Raw genomic sequence first — 27278 nt, forward strand, 5'->3', positions numbered from 1 at the left:
TGAATATGGCTCCAGCATCTCAGTTCCTATGGCCATTCTGAGTAGCCATAGGGATGCTCAGAACTGTGGTAATCAAAAGATCTGCGACTGATGCTGCGTCTTTATATGTGGGCAAGTATCAGGGTTAGGGGACAGTTAGGTTTAGGGTTAGGGGTTAGGGTTAGGCACTAGGGGGAGGGTTAGGGTAAGGCACTAGGGGGAGAGTCAGGCACTAAGGGGGAGGGTTAGGTTTAGGGTGTGAGGAGGGGGTGTTAGGTTTAGGCACTAGGATGGGAGGTTAGGTTTAGGCACCGGGGAGGGAGGGTTAGGGTTAGGGTAGGGGTTAGGGTTAGTGGTAGTATACTTACCTACCGCTGTCGGGATTTCCACTGTCAGTATGGCGCTGTTGGTATTCTGACCGGCAGCATCCCGACCGCAGGGAAATCATAACCAACCCTTTATACGTAGATGCTTGGATTTGGTAAAGCAGCAGGTGGGCATCTTAATTGAAATCCCGGCAACTGCGACATTTGATTTTTACACAGCAGATGCATACACAGATGCAGCAACGGCATTAGCGTACAAGTCTGAATCAGGCCCTTCATCTGTAATTGTGCATTTTTAGGCAATTTCAACTTAGACATACTGTATAGATTATAAGGTACCTAGATCAAATTATTTTTCGAATGTTTGTCTGTCTGTTTTCTCTGGGTTAAATGAAAAACTACAGAACCGATTAGCTGATCTCGATAAAACTTTAACTTTTCTATTTGGTATTTATCAGGGAATAGGATAGGCTATATATAATCATACCCGTATTCAAAGGAAGGTAAGTAGTACAAAGAAAATGTAATTGTGCTCAGGCCCGCGATGTCACGGGGTAAGTGGTGGGAGAAGGTGCGGCTGTCAGCAATCTGTGTGACCTCGGGGTGAATGATACAGTAGATGAAGGCACGGCTGCCGCCAATCTGTGTAATGCTGCTGATAGTGTGGGCTCCTGTGCGATGCACATATACAACTGTTGTGAAAATTTAGGGATTCCTCAATACAAGTAAAACACCTCAAATAAAATAAAAAATGTAGACAGAAGTAACTTCAACGAAGACAATAGCTTAATATATACAGTATATTCATACATATATAAAACCACTTTTTTTCTAATAAATTTAAATTATCATTGCCATACTGTATATATTATATATGTTACAGAGAGGACATTTTTTATACAGTACTTAAATATTTTAGTATATAAACAGCAAATACATAACTTATAATAAAAATGTCACATACTTTCCACTTCTTTAATCTTCATTTCCCATGGTATGCATGTTGTTTTAAAATTTTCAAAGTCCCTTTTAAATTTTATCCATTTCTGAAACAAAATAATTATAAGCAATTAACTTTTTGAAAGTCAGGGCATTCTTATCTAAAATTATTCTTTATTTATTGGTATTTTCATATGCAAGAATAAACACAGGCAAGTGCATTTACAGTACATGCATATGTTTAGTTTGACGCATTCAACATACTGTACAATACTAGTATATGCTCCAGGTGTATGTCAGGTTTAAAAAGGGTATATTATATTTTACATACTGTATGTTGTTTGGATGAATATGAAACCAACCAATCAGGAGCATCCTTGCCCACCCCTTTCCTCCTCCATTCTGTCTCTCCCGACGTAAAGAGTCATAAGTGTACTGTACCATTCACCAAAATCTCAATACAGAGGGATGTGTACATTTAGTTTCTTGCACATGAGCAATACACAAAAGTGTGCACTATGCAAAAACAGCAAAACAACTCTACATGAGCACCGGAGAGTGCACAATTTTAAATAAGTGACATGATGAGGGTGGGGCTTGTTTATAGAATACCTGTGGAAGTGCCATTGGCAGGTCCAGAGTCCAATGTTGCTCCCATAGCCTATGTGTCAATGATGTCACATTCCCCACCCAACAGCACTGTAGGTCTTCATGGTCCCAACTGTTCTATTATAAAAAAAATAACTTTTTCCAACCCAAACAATTAAGCCTGTATATTTTTCTCAAAAGAAAGAGAAAGAAGAAAGGACTCTGTGTGGGGACACACTTGTAAGGAGACTGACTTGTTAAAACTTAACGTTCAATATATAATATTAATAAAAAACTTATGGAGTTCCATATATAAATCAGAAGAATAATAGATCAACCAATAACAGTAACTACTGCAAGATGCTTAATATATACCTTAGTAAGATATAACTCAATTACCAGTGTATTAACATAGAGTAGGATGGGAATATTATTGGTCCTTTAGGTGACTACTACTGGTCAGTTCTAGGAGAATTTGATTAACACCCACATTTGATACTGAACACCCCCCTCCCCCCCTCCAATATTTATTAGAGTTTTCTGGATTAAAGCCCTCTGCTGTATCATTATCCAATTGATCTATTCTTTTCTGTAGTCACAGTGTGTTCTGTACATGTTTTGAGGTTACTCTTTGAATACAAATTAAACACATACTCTAGTTACATAATTCATATATTTCCAGAATATGACTTACTATGAGCACGAAGCTACATTGTATTCTTCATTATTCATACATGTGTAAGATTGACATTAAGCTATGAATAAACTAGTAGAGCCTGAAAGGATATTCTCATGCTTATATATTATAATTTAGTACACATATACAGTATAAATACAATAAATAATTTACCTTTGCCTGAAAACTAATCACAATTTCTAAAAATATGATATGGTGCATAATATATACATATATATATATATATATATATATATATATATATATAAACACACATTTCTTTATAGTTTGCATAAGCATAACCTTCTTTACTGCTCTTCAAAACAAAACCTTGTCATTTTGTAAATTCTCATGCTGAGTTTAAAAATTCAGACTATTTTGCATTGCATGCATAATATGTTGTATTAATCCTCCTATACTAAGGTTACTTTGCTATCCCATATTCATTAAAAATTCTACCTTTTTCCCCTTTGTATTGTGTGGCCAGTGATGGAGATTGAGATGATTTAAGGCACTTTATATATCTGTTGTAAACACAATTTACTGTATTCATTGTCACACTGTATCAAAATAATTTTTGCAGGCTTAATAGTGCCTCACACTAAATTCAATGGAGGTTGCCAGTAAAAATTGAGTGCCACAAAAAGCCTTGCAGTCGCCAGCAGAAGCATAACAAGGGCTTTTGGCGCTCAGTACAAATTGAAAAATGCCTCCCCCCCTCCAAAAAAACCTATAAAAAACATGATAGAAATCTTGTATAGATACATAAACTGATTAATTTCAATAAAACTATTTAAGACAGGAGTGGGCCCACGATGACTGTTTACAAAGTAAATATGTCTTACAGGTAGACCAGGCCCATAGAAAGTGGGCAGAGATACAGACAGAGACAAATAAGACCCATGCAATATACGTACATACATATATACGGTAAAGTTTTCTTAGGTTATATTTCAAGTTTATGTATGTTAGGTTAGTGAACTTTAGAGCCACATAAAATACATTGAAAAACCCAGATTCACATAATATACATTGAAAAACTCAGATCCATGTTGCATTATATGCACTATAATATAATGCCCCCAACTCACATTATAATACACAGTGTCCAAAATTCACATGCCACACGATAATGCCCTCCTATTCACATTTAGAGATAATTGGGGCTCGCTGGAGAGACAGAAGGGGGCTAACTGGAAAGACACTTGGGGTAATAGCTGGAGAGATACTGGGGGACTAGCTGGAGAGACAGACGGGGTGGCTGGAAAAACATTTGGGTACTGGCTGTAAAGACACGAGGTACTGGCTGGAGAGACACTAGGGGTGCTTGCTGGAGAGACAGTAGGGGTACTGGTTGGAGAGACACAAAGGAGGCTGGCTGGAGAGACACTGGATGTGCTGGAGAGACAGTGGGGGCTGGCTGGAAAGACAGAATGGGCTGGCAGAAACTAGAGAGACACTGGGGGATGGAGCAAGCTGGAGACACCCAGGGAGGGGTACACCACCATCTATTTTGCCTCTGGGTGCCTGGCATGATTATATATATACAGCGGGTAAAATAAGTATTGAACACATCAACATGTTTCTCAGTAAATATATTTGTAATGGGGCAATTGTAATGAAATTTTCACCAAATGTCAGCAACAACCCATGCAATCCACATATGCAAAGAAATCAAACCAAAGATGTCCATAATTAAGTTATGTATAATAATGTGAAATGACACAGGGAAAAAGTATTGAACACATGAAGAAAAAGAGGTGCAAAAAGGCATGGAAAGCCAAGACACCAGCTGAAATCTATCAGTAATTAGAAAGCAATCCTGCCCCTTGTCAGTGTACATTAATATAAGATGGTTCAGTCCCAACTGATGGCCTATAAAGGTGTCTCATTAGCAAGGTGTCACAATAGGAACATCTCATGATGGGTAAGAGCAAAGAGCTCTCTCAAGACCTGTTGCAAAACATACTGATGGCATTGGTTACAGAAGGATCTCTAAACTTCTGAGTGTTCCAGTGAGCACTGTTGGGGCCATATTCCAGAAGTGGAAAGAACATAATTTCACCTTAAACTGGCCACAACCAGGTGCTCCTTGCAAGATTTTTGATAGAGGAGTGAAAATAATTATCTAAAGAGTTGTCCAAGAGCCAAGGACCACTTGTGGAGAGCTTCAGAAAGATCTGGAATTAGCAGGTACAATTGTTTCAAAGAAAACAGTAAGTAATGCACTCAACCGACATGGCCTGTATGCACGTTCGCCATGCACGACTCCATTGCTGAAGAAAAAGCATGTTGAAGTTTGTTTAAAGTTTGTTGCACAAGATTTGGACAAGCCTGTGAAATACTGGGAAAATATAGTCTGGTCAGATGAGACCAAAATTTAATTATTTGGATGCCATAATACACACCATGTTTGGAGGAGAAATGGCACTGCACATCACTCCAAAAACACCATACCAACAGTGAAGTTTGGAGGTGGGAACATCATGGTGTGGGGCTGTTTTTCAGCATACTGTACTGACATACTTCATTTAATTGAAGGAAGGATGAATGGAAAAATGTACCAAGACATTCTTGATAAAAATCTTCTGCCATCTACCAGGATGCTGAAGATGAAACGAACGTGGACATTTCAGCATGACAATGATCCCAAACACGCAGCCAAGGACACTCTCAATTGGTTTCAGAGAAAGAAAATAAAGCTGCTAGAATGACCCAGTCACCTGACTTGAAGAGGCCCACGGAACCTTCAAGATTTAAAGACTGTGTGGAAGAATGGGCCAAAATCACACCTGAGCAATGCATGTGACTAGTTTCTCCATACAGGAGGCGCTTTCAAGCTGTCATTACCAACAAAGGCTTTTGTAAGAAGTATTAAATAAATTTCAGTAATCATGTTCAATACTTTTTCCCTGTGTCACTTCACATTATTACACATAACTTAATTTATGGACATCTATGGTTAGATTCATTGTATGTATGGATTGCATGGGTTGTTGCTGACATTTGTGAAAAATTCCAGTACCATAGCCCCATTACATATATATTTACTGAGAAAAATGTTGATGTGTTCAATACTTATCTTACCCTCTGTATATACTGTATATGTATATATATATATATATATATATATATATATGTGTGTGTTTGTGTGATACCCCCAAAATGGGGCGCCACTTTGCTGTAGATATAATACTGCTGACTGTGGTACCCCATCAATAGCATATATATGGGTTTGTGTATAGTATTTTGGTGTTCTGTGCCCTATAAGGGTCAGGTGACACATAGCCTACACCTGAATGCCCCTCATAGGTGGCCAAAGTCATAACTGAAGTCCCCCCCATCAGTTGCAGGACTGAAAGCAGGAGGGTAGTTATAAAAAGGAGCCCACACTGACCATTGGCAACCATACATTGGAGGGAGCTGCACCGCATCTGTCAGTGGCACTGGCTGCTGAGTGTGAATTGCAGTGGGCAGACTGGTGGCTGAGTGAGGAGAGCTGGGAGTGACTCAATTCAGAAGCCAGCACCTCAGCACAGAGCAGAGCAGTGCAGCATTGAGGACTTGGAGTCTTCTGAGGTTAGCTGTCTGAGCGGGAAAGCCAGCACTTTGTGTGATTAGTCACCTGAGGTGAGGAATGTGTCTGGCGCACCAGCTTCTGCATGGTCAATCCTGAATGGGAGACTGCCAAGAGATCAAGGCAGAGCACTACCCTGGCAGGCCCTCTGCCGTGCTTGCCATGGCGCCCAGGACATGTGTCCCACCCTCGTTACACCTCTGGTCGCCAGCCTTAGTTACCTGTCTGAGGAACCAAAGTGTGTACGGTCAGTTCTACTCAGTCATATTTATAGTTCCTGAGTATTTCTAAATGAATGCATTAATGAATCAATCAATCAATGAGTGAGTTACACTGACCACCCATGTCAAGTACATGCTGGGGTATATTTAGTAAGCAGGGTATTTTGCATTTAGTATTATTACACTTTTAAATTCTGTGGCCATAACCACTGACATGCAGGGGCATATGCTCCACTGGTTCTCAGATGACTATTTCAGCTATTAACACTGAACAATTAACTAAATAATAGTTAATGTCTGAATGTTGTACTACTCTAACCTTGTGCTAATGGGAATGAGCTCTTTTCTGCATGAATATTAAAAACTATTTTAAAATATACTGGATTGTGTTCTCATAAGAACATATTTGTTCACGGTCTTTGCTTTTATTTTGTCCTATGCATATTTCATATATGCCAGAGGTATCCGAGCTGCTTTTATATCTCTTTTTGATTGTACAGAAAAAGGGTGCACAGACAATGTATAAACTCATAATAAAAATATTATTACCCACCAATAGTCCTGACTTTCACAGGACAGTCAAGATATCAGGCAGTTAAAATTGGTGCTGCCTATCAGTTAATGTGTGTGGTCTCTCAGTTATTTTGGGTGATATGTATAGATAGGGCATGGTCTGCCATATTGGGGGCATGAACAAATTGTTTAATACTTTTACAAATGAGAATGGTGTGAGGCATTTATATAGGACTAAATAACTTCTGCAATGGTGCAGACCACCAATTAAGTGTGAGTATTCACAGCAGCACCAGTTACAGCTGACAGTCAAAGATAAAATCAATTTACTAAGTGACCTCACCTGTATGCAGCCTTTATAAGAAAATGTCCTCACTTTTGGCAATGTGCGCACAGTTGGAATTTAATTTCTCTATCGGTGCATCAACAGACTTATTTTGTTTGCCTGTTTATTGATTTCTGCTTTGTCCCTCATGACCCTTCCTCTCAGGACCAGGCGTGGTGTGACTTTGAGGACTACCCCAGCACAGTGACATTTTTCTTGTACCTTAACATGTACTATTTTGGGCAAAGGAACTGAGTGATGCTTTAAAATCCTATTTACAGATACAGAAAACAGAGATTGGTATCATGATGCAAGCAGCCCATGAGGTCAATGCTCTCTATGATTGTAGGTCAGCAAGCTCAATTACCTAGCAATAGTATGTCAGATTTTATGCATTTGGAAACCCTGTAGGGTGCAGAAGATTCCTGCCCAGATTCACCTGCAGTTTGAATTACATGTAATTTCATTTGTTTGACCTAGGCCACACCACTCCAGTAGATGAACGAAGGTTAACAGCAAGGTATTTTTGGCCTCATTAAAGTTGATCAACGAATCTCAATGTTTACCTCCTTTCAGAGAATATTGGTACACTCCATAAAATATGAGCTTTCAATCTCCCTGGAGTGACACCTTTTACATTTGGCTTGACACACAGATTCAGGAGTGTCAGATTTAGTGGAAAGGCAGCTATTACCAATTTCCTAGTAGCTCATCAGCCACTGATCCATGCCATGCAAGCTGAACACTTTAAGTTGTTTATGCTTTGCCTTTAAAATAAAGAAGCTCACCATAGAACTGGAGCACAAGTTTGTGTCTGAGTCTTTCGGCTTTGTATACCAGAATACATCTTTCATGCAATTTATCTAATTAAAGAAGTCCATTGCCTGCTCCAGTGATAAATTAAGCCTTCTTGAATTCTAGAGTCAAAGAGAATATTGTAGATTTGCCAGCAAGATGGAATTACTCTTGACCCTGAGGATCAGGCCAATGGCTATAGAAGCTATGATGGATGGCCCACAACACCAACATCGATGACCCAAAACACTTTCCAGGTGTTGACTCCAGTAACTGGGAGCTGATCTCATTCAGTGCAATCTACAAAACAAAGTGCACAATTATCCTAGATTATTCTTGTTTTTACATGCAAAACAAGGTTAACAATTGGAGGGATAAATAGATATTGGAGCCGGATATCATGCCTGACCACTTGCCTACTACCACAGAAAACTAATGTATGTGCTGCTATCCAAAGAGTGGAACTAATCAGAATCAGAAGGGCTTCCCATAGAGTAAATAGGATCCTTGACAAAAAAACCACCCCAACAAAAATGCAAATGCCTATTCAACCATGCCACCAAGGTTCAGGAAATACCCTCTGTCTGATACTGAATTAGGAACCATGTCAACCTACAAGACTGCTGTGCTATGCCTCAGCAGTCTTCTACTGTATACATCTTAAGGGATCATCTGTCCTCATCTACCTGGTTGATATCTTAATTTTCTCCCCCCATGCTTCAGCAACATTACAACCATGAGAGGTTTTTGGATAGCTGACTATATTCCAAAATGGAGAAGTTTTACTTTAATCAGTAAAGACATAATTTTCCTGGGACACATTTTTTTCAGCACAGGACATTGGCCAAGAATAAAGATGGTCCAGAACCTTGTGCAGTTTAGTAGCTACTACACATTTGTTGAACTCTGGTCAATCATTGTATGTGGTATTCCTAATCAGACTTGACTTCATCAAAATTGACCAGCCTGAATCCAGCAATGTCAAAGCCAACACATTGTCCTGGAAGTTCTGAACTGAGCAATCCATCCCGGTTGGTAAAGCCTATATGCAGTATCTCCAGGCTTGATTCTGGGAGTGGCCATCTCATTGGGGACATCTTGACATCAAGAAAACAATCAATTTGGTCCTATGGGAATTCTTTTGGCTTACTGTAAGGAATAATTTTACCTCTTTTGTCCAATTCTGTATTACGTGTGTATGAACCAAGGTGTCATGGACCCAGTCTTCCAGGCTTTTGATGCCCCTGCCCCTTTCCAGAGAGGCCATGGACCCATGTGTCTGAATTTCATCACTCTGTCTCTGAATTTCCTCAGTTCTCAAGGTAATCCCACCTTCCTGGGTGTAGTGGATCAATCTTTAAGCAAGTCCTGCAAACACTGCCATTGACCCCAACTCTCCCACCAGAGGTATTTTGGCTGCCCAAAGTTCCCTTAGAGATAATTTCTAAATGAGGGGTTTGTGGCTGCATTTTAAAAGAACTTTTGCAAGGGGCTTTGATGTTACTCCAGTTTAATCTGGGTACCGCACTCAGTTGAACTGACAAATGGAGCAAGCTGACCAATCCCTAAACCATTTTCAACAGTGATTTGTCTCATATGATCAGTCAATTCGTCCAGATTGCTTTTGTGAGCAGAATTCTCATGGAACAACCTGGTGTAGGACTCCATGGGGATACCCCTTTCAAGCCAATGGCTATAGAAGCTATTACCACTGTACTCATATTGTCTACCAATAGGCACTCTAGATAAAGCTGCAAGAGTGAGTTAAGATGGTCATAATTAGTTTACGGACTAGAGCAGATGGGTTGGGCAGGTTTCCTCACTGGGCAATAAGTTGTGGTTCTCCACATGTAACATTGCTCTGTAGATTTTTGCTGAAAATATGATCTGAACCCAATAATTGGGAATGTAAATCCATTAACACATAAGCTAAGGCTACCACATGCCTTTCTTATCCACCGATTGTTTAATGTCTTCCTTCTGAAATTGTGAGATATGAAATTTCCAAGATGAAAGATGAATGAAAGAGGAATACATCATCCAGGTGACCATTGTCTACTATAAATTCAGGAGAGGCATGCAGCACTTTAAAGGCTTTGGTCATGAAGACAGCCATTGGATTAACTGTGATGATGTTCACACACCTTTAGTCATATTTACTAAATGGTGACTTTTCAATAGAAGCGAAAATGGCATTAACAATAAATGCAAACTAGTTATGTTTTACATTTAATATTTTTGTCATCTTAAATTCTACGGCCAAAACTACTGACATACGAAGGCTTTGAAAAGCAGCTGTTTAGTAAATCTACTCCTACTCTGCAATGTTTCAGACTCCATCCTGAAAAGACTCAGGTGTGGATCCAGGGAGGTGATTAGTTTGTTTTCTATCCTCCTTCCCCGTGACACTTCTTACTTGTCCATTACTGCTGACCACTGTATAGCAGTGCAGCTGCATCGACACATCAGGCAAGGAGAGAAAGGAGACTGCTGCTGCTTAGCAGGGTCGGGCGATTGCTCTGATTGTCCCCCTCCACTAACTGGATCTGGCCCTGCCAAGGTTAGAAAGTTGCATCTTGAGTTTGCTCTCAATGGAGGGGGTCATTATGAGGATGCATCAATCACAGAAATTATAGCTACAGATGACAGGTGGCAGTGCATCATCTTTGGCAACTGGACCATAATAGCTACAGAACAGATTGAAGGTGGCCATGCACCATCAACACTGACAAGTGCACATTCTTTTTCACTTATTGAAAAGGTCAAATATTTAGAAAATATGTACTTTATTTGTGCTTTATCTTTTTTGTTAAGATTACATTAAAGTGCTAATTTGCCTATGTAAACTGTAATGAATTCTGTGCTTTGTCCTTCAAGTACTTCTAATCTTGACTTCAGTTTGAACTGTAATAAATCAATATACAGCTTAAAAAGCTCTTTCTTCTTAAAGGTATGTTACTTAACGATTATAAACAACCTATGAAGTTTAGTTAATTTAGCACTGTATTGATTAAACAATAACTAATAAAATTGGTTAGGGCATTTCTACTGTACATTACTGGTTTATAATGCCATTAGTCACCTCTACCACTTTTAAAGGGACACTTGAAGAAAACTTGTTTGTCCTGCAGCTCAGCATTTCTGTGCTTTGCTAATTTCACCCTAACATTGAGAAAAACAGTTTTCTATGTTCTTTGCCTTTAATAATATTTTCTTACAATCAATGGTATAAAAGTAAAACACTAATATTTTTGTGTCAGAGTGTTTTTCTGTTTGATTGCTTTGGCAATACCTTGTGGACTTGTCCTCCATGTCCTTACTAGAGACATTAACTAGAGCGCAACATCTAAGCCTTTGCTAGAAATATTTATTGTTTCATTCAGATAATTAGTCTGCTTTAAGTTATCTAGGCTATAGAAACAATCAGCTAATTAGTGACAAAATGTTCATAGCACAGTAAAAGGTAAAAACACATTGACTTTGAGAGAGAAAAGTTACAGAGTTCAGAAAAAGCAGTGTGATTTCTGAGCATCTTCCCAGTAATAAAGCAGCTACCTTTAACAAAAACTTCCAAGTTCAATACAAACATAAATAATGAAATTACCATTGCTCTCATGGGCGCCCAAAGAAAAGTTAGATTTAATAGGTAGTTGCCTGCATATCATAAATTGATCATTTGAGAGGAGGGATAGATTCCACACAGGATTAAAAAAAAACACAATATGAGTAGTAATCTGATTGTGTAGGGAAACCAACAATATATAAAAATACTTGCGTCCATATCATATCTGATATTTGTTAATGTTGGTGGTGCACCCTGAATCAATATGTTGAAGTCAAAACTTTAATTGGGAAAAGAAAGACTCTTTGTTGGGGCACACTTAGGTTAGAACATATAGAAACTTTATAAAATATAACTTTTATTGTTATTATTAAAATTGAAAACAGTAGTCTTCCCACCAATTTCGGATCTCAGAAAGAGGCAAAACATATCTTTACAGGGACAACTGTGCTAAGATGTCTGGGTAAAGGGGGGCATCCACTACACGATTTTAGCAGGCGATTGAACGATAATGACGTCGTTATCGTTCAATCATTTAAAAATCGTTTATAAATCATGCAGTGTTTGGTCGTTAACGATCAACGATGCGCGCTCCCGCTAGTCGTTTGATCGTCTCATCAGTCAACTGAACATGCAGGTCAATTTCACTTGATCTATTAAAGATAGTCTGCAAATCGTTTGCAAATCGTTTGTAAATCATTTGCAAATCATTCAGACTGAAAGATAAAATTTCAAGGGAAAAAATCAAGGGAAAATCGTTTAGAGATTGGATAGGGAGTAGATCGTCTAGTGGATGTGCCCCATAAGATAACAAATTGCCTCATGTGTCAATGCTAGTATTAGTAGATATGACTGAGCTATAGGTAAAATAAAATATAATATGTATATAGAAAACAAAACTTATCCCCAGTGCATACCTTACAGTGTGAATCAAATTTTAGGTAAATACTGTATACCATTAAATGAGAGATGCCCCAAAGTCTCAGGCTTATAAATATAATATAATTTATTGATGATCCAAAGGTTTAAAAAATATGTAAATAAATCACTCTAGGTAGAAAATATATGGAAAATGGAAAGGGACCAAAATAAAACAATATATTTTTATATATGTATAAAAGATAGGTGTATTAATATATATTTCCGTATTAAAATTAAATCAAAATGTATATATAGCCACCTAATACTGGTATACAAAACATATAGAAGGTCACATGACAAACGACATCACATTAAACATAAAGATGCGACTGAGGTAAACATACAACATATATAGTCCAGGATATGTGGATGACTGTATTAAGTTCCAGAAAGTGCCAAAACAGGTAAAAAATAATAAATGTCTTTTCAGGACCAATGTCAATAGCTGCTTGGTGATGGTAACGCAAGGAATACGTTATACACACCCCAGAATAAAGCCAATAGGTTTTACTTCTAAGAGTGTGATATAAGGAAGGTACCTTGCAGACAGAGGTTTGTTATCGTGCCTCTGACGGCTCACAGGTTCATGTGCTTGCAAAGTCCGGATTCCGTCTGGCTGCTGATACTGCGTTCAAGTCTGTATAGTCAGTGAGCCGGGTAAAGCCGTTCAGCTATGGTGGTGTGTAGAAGGGTCTGCCAGCAGACTTACCCGTATCTCCGTCTCCGGTTTGCAATGGTTGGTTCGGCGGTAGATGTGGGATCGATGCTCCACTCACTTCAACGTTTCACCTGTTCACCGGCTTCATCAGGAATGCAGAGTTGATCGAACCTCCCCTCCTGTCCATCAATGTATAGTGGTCAGCAGCTGTGGATCTTAACGGCATCATTTCTGCCCTTACGATGCCGTTATTATTTTCCACCCATACTTCTCATCGAATGGGCTAAAACTCGTCAGTAGTATAGAAGTGCTGTATTGCCCTACATATAGGGTAGTATTGAATGGCATTCAACATTAACACTTTATAGGACAGAGGACTACATAAAAGACTGATAGCAGTAAGACATTGGTATATGCAGAGAAACCTATCTTAGTACATTGTATATAAGTAATATAGTAGTGTCAGTGTAGAAGAAGGTACAGTATATAAAAAATATCACTATATTAGATATGTATACTCACTGACTATACAGACTTGAATGCATTATTGGAAGCACATGATCCTGTGAGCCATCGGAGGCACGATAACAAACCTCTGTCTGCAAGGTACCTTCCTCATATCACACTCTTAGGAGTATACCCTATTGGCTCTATTCTGGGGTGAGTACAACGTATTCCTTGCGTTACCATCACCTAGCAGCTTTTGACATTGGTCCTGAAAGGACATTTTTTATTTTATATCTTTTATTTTTTACCTGTGTTGGCACTTTCTGGAACTTAGAACAGTCATTCACATATCCTGGACTATATATGTTGTATGTTTACCTCAGTGGCATCTTTATGTCTAATGTGATGATGTTTGTTATGTGACCTTCTATATGTTTTGTAAACCGGTATTAGGTGGCTATATATACATTTTGATTTAATTTTAATACGGATCAATATATTAATTCACATATGTTTTATACATATAAAAAATATATTGTTTTATTTTTGGTCCCTTTCCATATAATGTACATATATTTTCTACCTAGAGTGATTTATTTACATATTTTTTAAACCTTTGGATCATCAGTAAATTATATTCTATTTAGAAGTCTGAGACTGTGGGTAATCTTTCATTTATTTGTGTATTTACCTAATATTTAATTCACACTGTAAGGTATGCACTGGGCATAAGTGTTGTTTTCTATATATGTTCTTTTTCTGGTGGTTGTGCCCCACCCCCCCTTTATCCCATAGCAGCAATGGAGAATACAGTATATCTATGTGCAACAAATTAGCGCAGCTTCATTATTTCATTTTTGCAACTCCAAAAAATATAATATACCTGAAATAAATATTTGCCGTATTTAGTTGTCACTGAGGGTGAAGCTTCTTTACGTTACATAACTCTGTGACAATGCAGAACCCAAAGCCTGAGTGGCAGCCAATTAGGTTAGTAAGGTGTTTAGTTGTAAGTTTTACAAATATACACTGTAAATATTGCTTCACTGATGGCAAAATATTACATTTAATTAAACATTTCTAAATATAAATAATAGAATATTATACATTGGAATAACTATTTTTCTAAATCATATTAACAATAACAACAATAATGTACTTTCATGTCATAAAAATGACTGAACACTGGAAATTCCATGTTCAGTATCAGGGCTGGGAAAACAGGGCAATGAGTTTCTTCACCCTAAACTATATAAAGGCAAGGGTTAGCAAGCTTCCATACCTTTAACATCATAACTTTGTACGCATAGAATTTCTTTCCTTTTCCCTTCCCCAATGCTCCTTCAAATTTCTCCACAAACTTCTGAGCATCCCTAGAAGAAGAGAGATCATTGATAGTATTTTCCCTTGTGTTGTTGGATTGAGCAATTGCAAAACTTAATATAACTCAGGTTACTATATAATTTTAGCTGTTCAATCAATATCAGTTCATAAATTTGTAAACATAACTATAAAGTAGGGATGTGCAGGCTCGGTTCTACTCGGTTCCGTTCGGTTCTTTTTACCGAATCTTATTGGCTATCCAAAACTCGTGACAGCTGAAACCCAATAAGATCCGGTAAAAAGAACCGAACGGAACCGAGTAGAACCGAGCCTGCACATCCCTACTATAAAGTACAAAAAATTCATAATAGTCTCAATACAAATAATAGTAAATAAACCCCTAAATGTTTACACACCAAAGTGACATTTTTTAGAAATGGAGATGTTGCCCATAGCAACCAATCAGATTCTACTTAACTTTTACATAGCACTTTCTAGAAAATAATAACTAGAATCTGATTGGTTGCTATGGGCAACATCTCCACTTCTAAAAACTCTCACTTTAGTATATATACCCCTAAGTGTCAGGTTGTAAAACCCAACACTTCTGTTCGTGTTTATGCCCAATATTTAAAAGGGCAGTGCTTTTACTCTCAAAACACGGCTAGAAAAGGACTGCCCTTTTAAATTTTTTATAACCTGAAAGTTAATAAACCCCTTAATCCAGAGGTTCCCAAACTCTGTTCTCAAAGGCACCCTACCAGTTCAGGTTTTAAGGATATCCATGCTTGGCCACAGGTAACTTAATTAGTACCTCAGTCAATTTGATTTAAACACCTGTGCTCAAAGATGGATATCTCTAAAACATGAACTGTTGGAGTACGTTGAGGTCCGCGTTTGGAAACCTCTGCCTTAATCTGTAGCTGTATATCTATTTGTTATAAACTCCATACCTATTGCGCAGTATAAACTGCCTCCCACTGGCCTTGTCCAAGGTTTCTATAGTACATAAAATGTGCATCAACTCATAGCAAATGAATAGTATTTAGCTTTCATCAAGCCAGTTAGACTAATAAAATATTTTATTTGTAGTAAGATTTGCATGCCTCAGTCTGGAGGAGAATGGGCAGTGAACAAATAATTGCCTGTGTGTTTACATTTTTATTATTATACTTTATTTTCACAGCACCAACATATTACAAGGTACTTTTAACTTAAATCAGTCCCTGCACACACTAGAAGCAGAGAAGCCAGATAGTCTACTGATATGTTTTTTTGGATGGTGTGAGTTAATCCATGCAAATATAGAGAGAATATGCAAACTCCACGTTGACAATGGGCAGGTAAAAAAGGAATCCATGGCTCTATCAGTGCAGGGCAGCCCTGCTAAGCACAATGTTAAGGGGCCCAAACACTAGTGATGGATCGTTGCGATGATGTGATTCCCAGATGCCGGTGTTCGAGGATTGGTGAAATCCAACATGAGGGATTTAACAGATTTGCCGATCACAATCCAAATATGATCGTGATTTGCAAATCTGTGAAATTTAACATGAATAAATTTGCCGATCCTCCAACGGATCAGAGAACATTAATGGCCGCCGGTAAGCATTTCCGACCTGCAGATCAGCGTTTCCAATCCCATCGCAGGATCCGCAGGATCTTTACCCATAAGACAGCAATCCAACTTTGCAATGTGTTCTGTATATTAGGAGGGAAAAAAATCATTATTTTTTTTCTTTTGCTATGCTTTACTTTTTGCCCCATGGATACATTATCTTATAACAAGTCCAATTTAGTATATTAACTATGTTCTGTTTACATATAAAATAAAAAAAATTATTTATTTATTTAGTTATCTAGGTGAATATGACATGTTTCTGCTTATGGCCCGTATTCAATTTGAGGTGAAAAGTCCGGATCCGTGATACTTTTTCGGCGATGACGTAATTTTTGCATGTTTTTCTTTTACCCCGTATTCAATTTGAAAGACTTTGGGGTGCAACATTGCGGGAACCCCCCTGCAGCCTTCAGACAGTCCCCCAAAGGTAAACTGTGTCAAAAAAAATGTAAAAAACACTTAAGAACACCCCAAAAAATGACTTTGAAAAAGGGGACGAAAAAAAAAAAGTTGGGGTACAAAGTTAAAAACTAGCGAACTTGACTCTGGGGGGGTCCCCAAGTATGCCCCAAGTGTTTTTTTGATTGCAGGTGTTTGCGGCAGGTGGATTTTTTATGATTTTTCCAACTTCACTTTAGAAACTATTAAATATGCTGACCCCCATTTTCAAGTACCCCAAATTTACTGGGATAACTTATTTTCTGCAAAAAATACTCCTGAATACTATTCTGCATCACGTATAGAAAAACTATATTTAGCAGCTATTGAGCCTGTTTAAAAACACCAGATACCTTCAGCAAGCCAAATCAGGGGGTACCATAGTGAACCCCCATGTCAGAGCATTTATTGGGGGTGTCAGGCTGATTTCCCCAAATCTGATAGTACTTTCCGCCTTTTCAAGTTTTGCCGGGTCCCGTCTTCGCGTACTTTCAAATTGAATACGGGGTAAAGTGGGTACGCGCGCGATACTTTTCCGCTTACAAAACAGGCGAAGTAGGCGAAAAGTCTGGGCCGCGAAAAAGTATCGCGGCTCAGCTCAAATTGAATACGGCTCTAAGTTTTCATATAGATTTCATTTATATTGACAAAGTGTGACCCATTTTCTGTGTTTCTAACCCATTATATTGAGATAAAATGCATCCCAAATGTATTTTCACATTTCTCCTGCTTATTTAGATCAGATATGTGTATCTAAATACAGTTCATAAAAATGCATGGCAGAAGTGTGAATGTTTGAATCTCTTTTGTACATTATTTGTTTTTTGGGATTAAACTTTTAAATTTTGAAATTAGTACATGGATTTCAACAGTTGTATTTGCAACATTTGTATTTTATCTTTTTTATTATTATTTAACGGTATTGTAACTGACACAGACAAGGAGATGTTATGATGTTTGTTTTTGGTTTGTTTGATATTAGAGAAAGCTTACCTAGGTCTTTTCAGACTCACATTTTTCCTTTTGTAAGAGACAAATACAGGATAATGCGTGTGAGCTGCTGCCTTGCATGGGCACACACATAATAAAGGCTTCTGAAGCAGTAGGTCACACCCAACCCTCCTAAAAAAGTGTTTTAATTGCTGCACACTCAAGTAGTGGGTGTACATGACACCCACTTACCATTAACAGAGAATACATATTCCCAACTATGAAGGATTTGGGACAAAGATGCCGATTGATATCAGCAGGACAGTAATCTATAATTGGGACTATCTCGTCTAAATTGGCACAGTTGTAAGGTATACTTCATAACACTCACATGGTTACAGAATACCAGCATAAAAAAGTTGGGGGTTGGATTGCAAACCCTTTTTTTAAACATAATAAGAGGTGTTACCATGCCAAGACTTGTAGTTTCATACAGAAAAAAAGAAAATTCAGGTGCCCACTGTAAGCACTAAAAATACTGATAATCAAAACTTTTATAATAAACTCTAACAATTAACACAGTTTTTAAATGAGGCTCTTAGTAGTTGTTTGGGCAAAAATGTATGCCATGTAAAGGTAAACCTCATCAGGTGGGTCCATAACATCCCTTCTACTGACACATTATATAATTTTATCCAGGACTTACCTATACTGTAATAGTGCTCATTCCAATGTGTAGACTGCAATGCAAGGACCTATATTAGTTATCATTACATGGGGCAGGTGGGAGGGTTGCTAGTCCAGGCAGAAGGCGTCTCACCTTCAAGTGTACATTGAATACTGTTGCTGTGCTGATCATTAAACAGCGGAGTTGTATGCAAACCACTGGTTTTGTGTATAACTCTGAATCAGGCCCTGGAATAATTAAAAAGAACTTATACTGTAGTTGTGTCCCTGAAACTGAACTGTCAGTGAGTGCCAGATTTTCATGCAGAAATTTTGGTGGAAATCACTGTTTTCCATGTATGAAATTAAAAATGAAAACCCAAACACTCCAGCTATAAGAAGTGAAATACTGTAAATAACATCCATAAATCACATCAGTATAACAATAGCAATTATAAAAAATGGTAAAATCATTTTAATGTGTGCTGCAGCTTGCTTTATCATGTTTACTGATACAATCAGCTGTCACCAAAGTGTCAGATACTATTTCTTGATTTATGTAAAAACAAAAAAAGCTACTTGACTTCTGGTTGAACTGAGTTCCTGAAAAATAGGGCATTGCATTAAAGCTGGGTACCCCGTCTCGTTTGAATGGGCAATATATCTCAAGTGAATCGCTGGGTGTACAGCAGATATGTCTGTGAACAACGTCGTTCACAGACATATCTGATCTGCTGTGCAGCACAGCAGGTGGCTGACATCTGAAAGATATATTGGCCATCTGCTGGTGTGTACAGATGACCTTCCGATTGCCCGTACACATGCTGTGGCACTCAGCAGTGATTGACAGCTCAACTGGGCGGTAATATAAATGCCTGCCCATTTGTGCTGTCAAGCCTGGCACATCAGGTAGACGAATTGAAAAGTGTGTATACACTTACTAATCAACAGATAGGTCAGCGGGTCGGCCGTGTGTGTACCCAGCTTGAGGTTCAGGTTGTTTCTAACTAGCAGAAACAACCAAGGAGCACAGTAAATATAAAATCTCAATTATTAAATATAAAACTAAATCACATTTATTAAACTAAAATAATAAATATAACACAGCCTCTATCATACACAAAATAAGAAATACAGTATATATAAGTTAGGGATGTGCACCGACCCCCATGTTTTGGTTTTGGATCTGTATCTCCTTCGTATTTTGGATCTGGATTTGGTTTACCAAAACCGCCCTTGCGTGTTGTAATGTTGGTTTTGGATTTGTACTTTAAAAAAAAAAAAAAAATTGATAAAAACTGCTAAAATCACATAATTTGGGCTTTTTTTTCTTCTTACAGTATTATTAACCTCAATAACATTAATTTTCACTTGTTTCCAATCAATTTTGACCACCCCACAGCTCACAATATTGTTTTCATCCAGTTTAGGCCCAAAAGTTTCACAAAGCTAGCTGGCTGACTAAGCTACAGTAAGCATCAGCAGTGGGCAGCACAAACACGTGGCAGTCAAACTACCAACATAGCACATAAGGAAATATATGTTTTCATTAATCAAGAGGCCTGAGGGATTTGGAGTATGTATGTAATTGAAAGTAGGGAAAGGATGGGTTGATTCGTAGTAAATTTCATTTCATTTTTTGATTCTAAAGCAAATTTATGTGGAAGCAGGGGAGGCATTTACAAAAAATACAAAAAATATTTAAATCATTCACATCAGTCCTTGCCCCAGTTGAGCTCTTTGGTGGTTCCATATTTAAAAAAAATGAAAGGGGCATGCAGGAGATGCTGTTTGTGGCAGCACACAAAACAGAAGCTCTGAACTGGAAGTCGGCAAAGGGATTTAGAAGTCTGGTACTGTACATCTCTGGGATCATGTATGGGAAGGCTGGGGGGGAGGGAGAACATCTCCAGATACCATCACAAAATAGCCTCTCCATTTGGTGTTTGAGTTGCATCTGACCAACATGGCTGTTATGATCAAGGAAAGCCAAGCCCACCATGTTGATATCTACAAATCAAGGTTGAAAAATGGCGTAACAGTATTTTGCAAGTTTCTAATTTTAGCTGAAATATAGTATGAAATAGAAAAAAAAGGTAAGTGTCAGAGCAGAGGGACAAAAATATGGCAGTTTCAAAAAAAACAGGGCACCTATGGAACATCAGTGGCAGACAGAATGGCAGTTTATTAAACTACAACATTAAAAATGTCAGTCAGCAATGCCACAAACAGCACATAATGCAAAGAAAAGAGGTGCAAGAAGGAATTGTCCTTGGGCCCTTTCACCCCCCCCCCCCTTATTGTGTATATATTAAGCAGGACATGCACAGTTTAACAAACCAATCACTTCAGGTTCCTAGATGGTTAAGGTCCCTATCTCTACTTACTACTCTGATTGGAAGTAGTCCTGTATCCAATTTGATAAGGCTAACTCAGTCCTCCCCTATCCAGAATTCATCAGAAAAATCTTTGAGCGCTACGCCTGCTGCTGCTGCAAGGAGTGGATCTTTATCCCAGAAGGGGACCAAGAAGACTACTAGTAGTAATTTAAAAAAACATTTCACTGTTAAACAATCCTTTGCAACAGGGAGCAAGTATGACAGCTGTCACCCAAGTATGACAGTTGCACAGCGGATCACTGACGCCATAACATCTACGCTGGTATTAGATGTGTGTCCAATATCCACCAATAATGCAGTGGGTTTTAGACAGTTAAATTGAAGTCATGTGTCCCCGCTACTAAATCCCATCTAAATTCCAGATAATTTGAAAAGCAAATCCTAGCCTGTACAGGGTCGTTAAAAAAAATTAATTAGTGTCCTCCAAAATGCAGTTGTACCCACTGTCCACTTAACCACAGATATGTGAACAAGTGGAACAGAGCAAACACAAGGTTACATGACTGTAACAGCCCACTGAGTGGGTGTATTGCCTTCAGCGGCACCAACAGAAGCAGCATCTAAGAAACAGCAGCTCATTCAGAGTCAGGCGACTCTGTATATCACCAGTTTCACTAAGGAGCATGCCACTGACAACCTTTTGGAAAAAATCAGGGAAGTCATTGCTAAATGGCTTACCCTGCTTGGACTCTCCTCTGGATTTGTGATTTCTGACAACACCACCAATATTGTGAGAGCATTATAGCTGGGTGAATTCCAACATGTCACATGTTTTGCTCACACAATCAACTTGGTGGTGCAAAACTTTTTTTCAAAAATGACAGGGCCATATAGGAGATGCTCCCAGTGGTCTGAAAAATGTCTGGACATTTTTGCCATTCAGCAGGTGCATGTAGAAGAATGCAGCATCTGCAAGAAATGTTGAATTTGCCATGCCACCAGCTAAAGCACTGAAGCAAGAGGTAGTTACAAGGTGGAACTCCACCCTTTATATGCTTCAGCAGATGGAGGAGCAGCAAAAAGCCATCCAAAGCTACACAGTGAACTATGACATAGGATGAAGAGGGGGAATGTACCTTACTCATGTTCATTGGAAAATACTTTCTGTGTTGTGCAAAGTGCTGAAACTCTTTGAAGCAGTCACCTGTGAAGTGAGTTCAGACACTGCCAGCTTGAGTCAGGTAATTCCCATAATTAAACTGTTGGACAAGCAGCTTGAGAAACTGAATGAGGAACTTAAACTAAGCAATTCCGCTAAGTATGTCGAACTTGTAGATTATTTTCATTTTTGTTTTCAACTTTATTTTCCATACTTTTTTTTTCTTTTTTCTAGTTTATTTCTTTATCCATTTCTATTCTATTTCATTTTTTATACTGTTTTACAAGCACTCTTCTATATATTTACAACTGCCATAGTTCATAAGAGCTGCTCTCCATACTTAATGCAGATCACATAACCACACTGGACTTATAAATCAAGTCCTTTATTCACTTCACCAGGATCCAAAGGTTGTCAGGACCTTCCAATCGGATCAATAAATTTTGGCGAGTGTGCTCGATTCTATGTTTAAGTCATATGATGTATCTTTCTTCCCAATAGACAGAGATGGAAGAGATGCAAAGAGCTGTTGGTAAGCAAATTTTCAGCTCAACTGGCACGTGATGCAGTGACTGCTCCTTCTTCAGTTTCTCCAGCAAGTGCAGCTGCCAAGAAAATACTACACTATCCCAAAAAACCCACTGGTGATGTGAACCAAGTTTTGACATCTGGCCAGGCCTAAAAGAATTGCCTACAATTAATGAGACCTCTACTGTGACAGCATCTGATATGTGTCACAACCTGGGTCTGTTTCCCCTGCCACCGGGTTACTTACTGATTCTGCCAGTGTTCTCTATCACATTCCAGATGCACAGGCTTCAGTGTTTCTTGGGCTGCTAGGCCTCAAGCAAGATCTAAGCCTGCTACAGAGTACTGCAGTGACAAGTACCGATCACCTATCTGCAACAGCCATTCAAGTAATAGCCTGAGCCTCAACGTAGCACATGTTTCTGCTCATCCTATCCCAGGTAACCCAGGGGTATATATACCAGCTGCTACCTAATTGTCAGTACAATGTCTAACCTCAGTTCCTACTGAGTGGGCTATACTGAGCACCTGTTGCTTACTTATATCCAGTTTGTGTAGTTTTGCTTCCTGCAAATGATCTAGCCCTGGGGCAGCTATTCCACTGGCTGCACAAAGAATCTTAACATGTTCCTGATATCCAAACCTGCAACTCGCCTGTGTATTTCATTTCATTGCATGGTGAAAATTCCTGGTTCCACCACCATTAATGCCGTTCCTGCTACCATCATCCACTATCCATTCCGGTGTGCGGTCTGAATCAAGTTCTATCTATGTCTGAGGCAGCTATCCCACTAGCTGCTCAGAGGATACCTGCCTGTTACTGTTATCCTAACCTGCAACTTGCATGTGTATACCATTCTCACTACATGGTCAGTGTTCCTGGTTCCTGCTCCATTTGATGCCATTCCTGGTATCATCACCTACTACCCATTCCGGTGTTTGATCTGCATCCGGTCTTGCTACCATCTGAGTGCTCCTGGAATCTAGACTACAGTGACAACCCAGTTTCAGCCTGGTGCATATGTTGCCAAGCTCTACTGTACCACTCCAGCATTCTGGTTACAGTAAAAAGAGTGTTTTTATTATATATCTACAGTACTAGGGCCCAATTCAGAGCCGCTCCCAAGCGCTGTGCACTTGCAAGCGGCCCTCTGTGCATGCACCACATGCGGCATGTGCGTGCATGAGCCCCGCTGAGTGACTCAAGTCCAGTTGCTATGGGGCTCACAACAAGATGGGTGGCTGTCAATGTTGATTGACAGCTTTCCCCGTTTTTTGGGTGGGTAGGGGGAGTGGCCGGCCAAACACAGGCATTCCCTTAGGAACACCTGGCGTTTGTAGGAGGGCTTACTGACATCACTACAGATGTAAGTAGTGGACTTCCTGCTCTATTAGAGCAGGAAGTCCACTCTGGCTTGCGGCAGCTAGAACCTACCCCAGGGTCTCGTCACAAGCCCGATGGTCACGGTAATCACAATGGTCTCCTGGCCACTCGCACAAGCTGTGGGTGGTCTCCCACAGCTTTGTGAGCAGCTGGAGAAAAAAAACAAAAAAAACTGCCCACATTCAGAGCGAGTGCCACCAGCAGCGAGTGGCTCTGAATCAGGGCCATAATCCAGTATCAGTCTGATCAATCTACTGCCACACTCTCCTCTGATTGCACATAACAACTTGTCTTCAACACCGACATCCCTGGTGGTCTAGTGGGTATGATCCGGCATCTCTCCGCCGAGATCCAGGTTCAATTCCCAGTCAGGGAAGTGTTCTTCATAACATGCCATGAGGTCTCCCTCCAGACACCAACACAGATAAATATCAAATACCGGGTTCACAAACAAATACTAGTCTGTCAATATGGTCACCATTTAAAGAATGGTTGAGCACTAATTAAATGATAGAATCCAAATAAGCATGTCAGATAGTCCATTTGACTACTGGCAGGTAAAAAGTGCAATTTGGAGGCCCCTGCACGAACTGGCTTTGCTTTACTTGAGCTGCCCACCTGTTACAAACCGCAGTCACGACCTGTCTCCCTCTAGCAGTTTACCTTCTCATGATGCTGTTGATCCGACTCCCTCTGTTGCAAGGCGATCTGCACACCACAGGAGGTCACGTGTCATCGACAGCACAGTGTGATTGGTTCCTCCTCCTATTTGTGCAAGCTGTTTTTTTGCCACCTTACTGACTATAGCATTCCTGTGGGTTCTTTTGGCTCAGCTGTACGATCAGCATTCTGTATCTCATCATGGTAGTGTATTCTGGTTCTCCAGCTGAATTGACTTGCCACCGGCTCCCAAACCTCTCTGTCGGCTCCTTAGCTGCACCAGCAGCTTCCATGCTGCCACTGGCTCACCAGCCTCTCCATCGGCTCCCTAGCCATGCCAGCAGCTTCCATGCTACCACCAGCTCACCAGCCACTACATCAGCTTTCCAGCCATACCAGTAGCTTCTGTGCTGCCACCGGCTACCCAGCCACTACATCAGATTTCCAGCCGCAACAGCAGCTTCCATGCTGCTACCTTCTCTGAAGCCACTCCATTGGCTTCCCAGCCACACCAGCAGCTTCTGTGCTGCCATAGGCTCTCAAAGATGCATCACAAGTACACAAACTTGTGTACCAACTAACAATCCACACCATCGGCTCTCAAAGCTACATCACAAGTACACAAACTTGTGTACCAGCTCTCAAGCTGCACCGTCAGCTCTCAAAGCCGCATCACAAGTACACAAACGTGTGTACCAGCTCTCAAGCTGCACTGTCAGCTCTCAAAGCCACATCACAAGTACACAAACTTGTGTACCATCTCTCAAGCCACACCATCGGCTCTCAAAGCCACTTCTCAAGTACACAAACTTATGTACCGGCTCTCAAGCCACACCATCGACTCTCAAAGCCACATCGCAAGTATACAAACTTGTGTACCAGCTCTCAAGCTGCACTGTCAGCTCTCAAAGCTGCATCGCAAGTACACAAACTTGTGTACCATCTCTCAAGCCGCACCATCGGTTCTCAAAGCCACTTCTCTAGTACACCCACCTGTGTAGTGGCCCCCTAGCCACACCATTGGCTCTCACAGTCATATCTCAAATACACCAACTTCTGCTACTGTCTCAAAGCTGCACCATCGGCACCTTAGCCACACTATTGGCTCACAAAGCTGCACCATAAACTCATTTCTGCTATCGGTTTCTGCTGCACCACTGGTTCTGAAGCAGCATCATCAGCTCTCAAAGCCACACCACTTGTACCCAAACTTCTGCTCCTGGCTCTCAGCTACACCACTGACTATCAAGTCGCTTCATTGGCTCATTAGCCACATCATCGGCTCCCATGCCTAAAACACAGACTGTACCAATTCCTGCTGTTCCTCTCACCATCGCATCCCATTGTACATTCATGTGAACCGCTACTACCCTGAGTATTAAGGCTAGATGGCCACCTAAGTACCGGTGAGGAAAAATGGGTGGCTGTTAGTGGCGGAAAACCTTGCTAGCCTGGGTTCTAGGATGAGCTTTGGGATTCATAACACCACCCTCCATTGTGCACTCAGAAAGAGTTTCAGCACAGTTTGGAACCTTGGCCCTGATTCAGAGCCGGACGCTCTGACCAGAGTGCTCGCTCTGAATCAGGGCCCACCTCCATAAATATGGAGCGTCCTCCTGGATGCTCATATAGCTGTGGGTCACCACCCACAGCCTATCTGAGCGTGCAGGATGATGGTCACGATGGTCTTGACCATCGCGACCATCGCCAGTGCGAGCAGAAGCCTGCGGTTGAGTTTCTCAACCGCAAGGCCAGGAGTGATTTTGGCTCTATCAGAGCCAAAATCACTCCCACTGACATCACTAGTGATGTCAGTGGGGCTGGCTTCTGACGGTAGGCGTTCCCTTGGGAACGCCTCCGTCTGACAGGCATGCCCCCGGCATGCCCACCAAAGGGGGCGTGCTGTCAATGAACATCGACAGCACGCCCCCTTTGATCAGACACAATGAACGAAGGAAAGTCCTTCGCTCGTCGCGTCTCGCGCATGCTCATGACGGAGCTCCCTCCGTCGTGCACATGCGCAGTGCACACCATCGACCCACTTGCGAGCGGACAGCCGCTCGCGAGTGGGTCTGAATCAGGCCCCTTGTCAGTATTCGGCGTAGGAGGCTACTTCCTCAAAATGTGGAAAAGATTATGTCCATCAAAATGAACTGCAAATTCTATAAGGAAGACCTTTATTGCCAGTTATGTCCAAAAATTACAGAGGCACCTGTAATGGTTGATTCCAACGGGGATAAATTTTATATTGTGTGAAGATGTACACACTGATGAGGGTGAGGAATCGTATGATGATAGCGACAACATTTTGCCTCTGTAAAGTATGTGTACAAATAGATCATTTTCAGCAATATTTCTGCCCATTGGTAGCTTGTTTTCTGGGGCCCAAACAAACTGCTTCATGATTGAGGATATTGTTGATGAAGGTGTTGGTGGAAAAGATGGCAGGTGCTTGGATCTAGCAGTGAGGAGGGAGCTAGCTGACACTGGACTGCTTGTTACTTTTTTAGCCAAAATTTCTGAAGTTTGGAAAAACTTTTTTGATAGATGCGCTGCAGATGACGTAACAGGGAGGAGGTTCCTAGATGGTTAAGGTCCCTACCTCTACTTACTCTGGCTTTACACAGGGTACAGATGGCTTGACAATTGCTGTCCATATATGGGTAGAAATAATTCTTATGCCCAGACATGACAATGGGCTTT

At 40.1% G+C, this 27278-nt stretch overlaps 1 protein-coding gene across 1 annotated transcript in view; it reads right to left on the minus strand.

Annotated features, from left to right (window-relative positions):
• LOC148535402 (transmembrane channel-like protein 2) overlaps positions 1-27278 on the minus strand; it is a 155272-nt gene that overhangs the window by 98977 nt on the left and 29017 nt on the right. Inside the window, exons 5-6 of the mRNA XM_088462677.1 lie at positions 14810-14900; positions 1270-1351 (exon numbers count right to left, since the gene is read on the minus strand). Coding sequence (XP_088318803.1) covers positions 1270-1351; positions 14810-14900 — 173 coding nt within the window. The remainder of the gene's footprint in view (positions 1-1269; positions 1352-14809; positions 14901-27278) is intronic.

Source organism: Taudactylus pleione, unplaced genomic scaffold (assembly GCF_031769625.1).
Source record: "Taudactylus pleione unplaced genomic scaffold, aTauple2 ptg000053l, whole genome shotgun sequence".
In the NCBI taxonomy this organism is placed as follows: Eukaryota; Metazoa; Chordata; class Amphibia; order Anura; family Myobatrachidae; genus Taudactylus; species Taudactylus pleione.